General features: G+C 52.8%; 1 protein-coding gene across 4 annotated transcripts in view; it reads left to right on the top strand.

Moving 5' to 3' along the window:
* Window positions 1-1193: 1193 nt before the first annotated feature.
* Window positions 1194-2320, top strand: part of Sec14l3 (SEC14 like lipid binding 3) — a 12514-nt gene continuing 11387 nt past the window's right edge. Inside the window, exon 1 of one of the 4 annotated variants that reach the window (XM_021210726.1) lies at window positions 1194-1347. Coding sequence is in view for 3 of the 4 variants with exons in the window: in XM_021210724.1 (XP_021066383.1) it covers window positions 1294-1347 (54 nt within the window). In the remaining variant the exon portion in view is untranslated. The remainder of the gene's footprint in view (window positions 1348-2320) is intronic. The other 3 variants (XM_021210724.1, XM_021210725.1, XM_021210727.1) reach the window with 3 other exon arrangements.

Genomic DNA, 2320 nt, shown 5'->3' with positions numbered 1-2320 from the left:
CCCAGCAACCACATGGTGGCTCATAACCATCCGTAACAAGATCTGACGCCCTCTTCTGGAGTGTCTGAAGACAGCTACAGAGTAATTACATATAATAAATAAATATTTAAAAAAAAAAAAAAAAGAAAAGAAAAAAAAAAGAAAAAAAGAAATGACAGACCCAGGAAACACCAGTCTGAAAGGTTTTACAAGAAAATCCAAAGCAGTCCTGGGCCTCAGGCCCGTCTGGTGTTAGAATTGGGGAAATGGGACGGGACCGAAAGTGAAGGGCACAGGAACCTTCTGGGCTTCCCTAAGTACCTGCCATGGATGACCCACCAGCTTCTCCACACCTCAGTGGACGCCTCTTGCTGGTCATATATGAAAATCCCCCAAAGACATCCTTGCCCATAAGACAATGCTCCTGCCCCACCTAAACTCTCAGAGCTAATGGGAGCTGTGCATAACCAGAGACCCTATATAAGGGTTCTGGGAAGACATCAGGAGCAAGGTGCCTGGCCTTTCCCGATATCCAAGTGCATAGGACCAGCTCTTTGCAATGGAACCTGAAAGACATCCAGAAAGGTAGCACCGCCCTGTGGGAAGGACCAGCCTTCGCCAAGGTCCTTTGAGTTCCAACTTCTCCCCAGCTAGCTTTCCCCCTCCTTCCTACAGTACCAGGGGTTGAACAGAATTCCCACTGGATAGGTACACTAGGCAAGCTCTCTCTGAACCGCATCCCATCACACAGCCTGTCTGCCTCTTGACTTTGTGTACTTGCTACAACCGAAGGGTATGAACTTCTCCCAACTTCTAACATGGCTCAAGGGCTGGTCAGCGGGCCAGGCATGAGACTCCCATTCTGCAGGAGCCAGCGGAGACTTTTGGGACATCCTTCATTAGGAAGACAAGGATGCTGAAGCTTAGGGAACGCTCTACCCCTCAGGAGTAGAGCTCATCTTCCATGGGACTCGAAAGACTCATGAGACTCTCCCTTCTCCAGGCCAGTGGCCACTGGAGGCTAGAGAGCTCTGAGGGGGGCTCTCAGGGAAGACCAGTGCCTCCTTTGCAGCTGCTGCATCTGGCAGAGGTCCTCTGCGCCTGCCATTTCCTCCAGACCTGTCCCAGAGCCAAACACGGGCCCTCACTTAATCTCAGTTATGTAATGTGCAATCTAAAGAGTTGTCCCAGGGGAGGCGCCTGAGCCACACCCAGGAGTGGGGGAAAAAGGCTCCAGCTGGGTCTGGGCAGACAGGTGAGGCTGAGCTTCTGCCTTCAGTGGTCACTCACTGCTCCTCAGTCTCAGTCAGCACCATGAGTGGCCGAGTTGGAGACCTGAGCCCCAAGCAGGCAGAGACCCTGGCCAAGGTGAGAGTTTCCCCCTACCCTGTGCGATCTCAGGGGAAATGGCTGACAGATGGGGTGGAAAGGATGGCCAGGACCTGCTTCCATCTGTTGATTCTGCATGTCCTTGACATGTCACTCTGCTGTCACCTTCAAGGGGGGTTACATCCTCCACAGCCGAGTGACATCAGTCCTGACCAGAATGGTGTTAAGGGGAAAGTTCTACTCTGGCATCATGTGGGTGACATGTGCAGAAGTCGGCTGGCACTCACACAGGAGCCAGACCAGACGGCTTTACCTGGCCGTTGTCCCCACTGCCTCCTCCCTCCCTGCACACTGAGTGGGAGCTGGAGGATGTAGCCCTCTGCCCTCAGATGGGTTCTTCTTCCCTGGGACACCGAAAAGAAAGCTAATCTGTAAGAGCCAGATCAGAGAAACAGAACAGTGTTTGGTGTGCTGCAGCTGCAGGGAGCAAGGACCCTTGATCATGAACCCTGCTCTTCCTTTACCTCTCCCTCTCCCTCTCTCTCTCTCCCCTCTCTCCTCTCCATCTCCCCCCCTCTCTCTCTCCCCCTCTCCCCCTCTCCCTCCTCTCTCTCTACCCCTCTCCCTCCCCCCTCTTTCTCTCTCAGAACCATGTTTTTTGTGAAGAATAGGACGATTTAGCAAATACACCAAGAGAACCAGGGAAGCCCCCGTATCCTGTCTACTCACCCATTTATGGATTTCTCCTTCCACTCACCCATCTCTCTAACCTTCTTTTCACCTGCCCATCTTCCCTTCTATCTACATTCATCCATGCATGCATGCATCTACCCATTCATCCATCCATCCATCCATCTACCCAGCCAGCCAGCCACCCATCCATCCATCCATCCACCCATCCATCCATCCATCCACCCATCCCCATCCGCCCATCCACCCATCCACCCAGTCATCCACCCATCCATCCATCCACACATCCACCCATCCATCCATCCATCCATCCATCATCCAT

Source organism: Mus pahari, chromosome 13, assembly GCF_900095145.1.
Source record: "Mus pahari chromosome 13, PAHARI_EIJ_v1.1, whole genome shotgun sequence".
Classification (NCBI taxonomy): Eukaryota; Metazoa; Chordata; class Mammalia; order Rodentia; family Muridae; genus Mus; species Mus pahari.
This window is presented reverse-complemented; position numbering and strand designations above follow the sequence as displayed.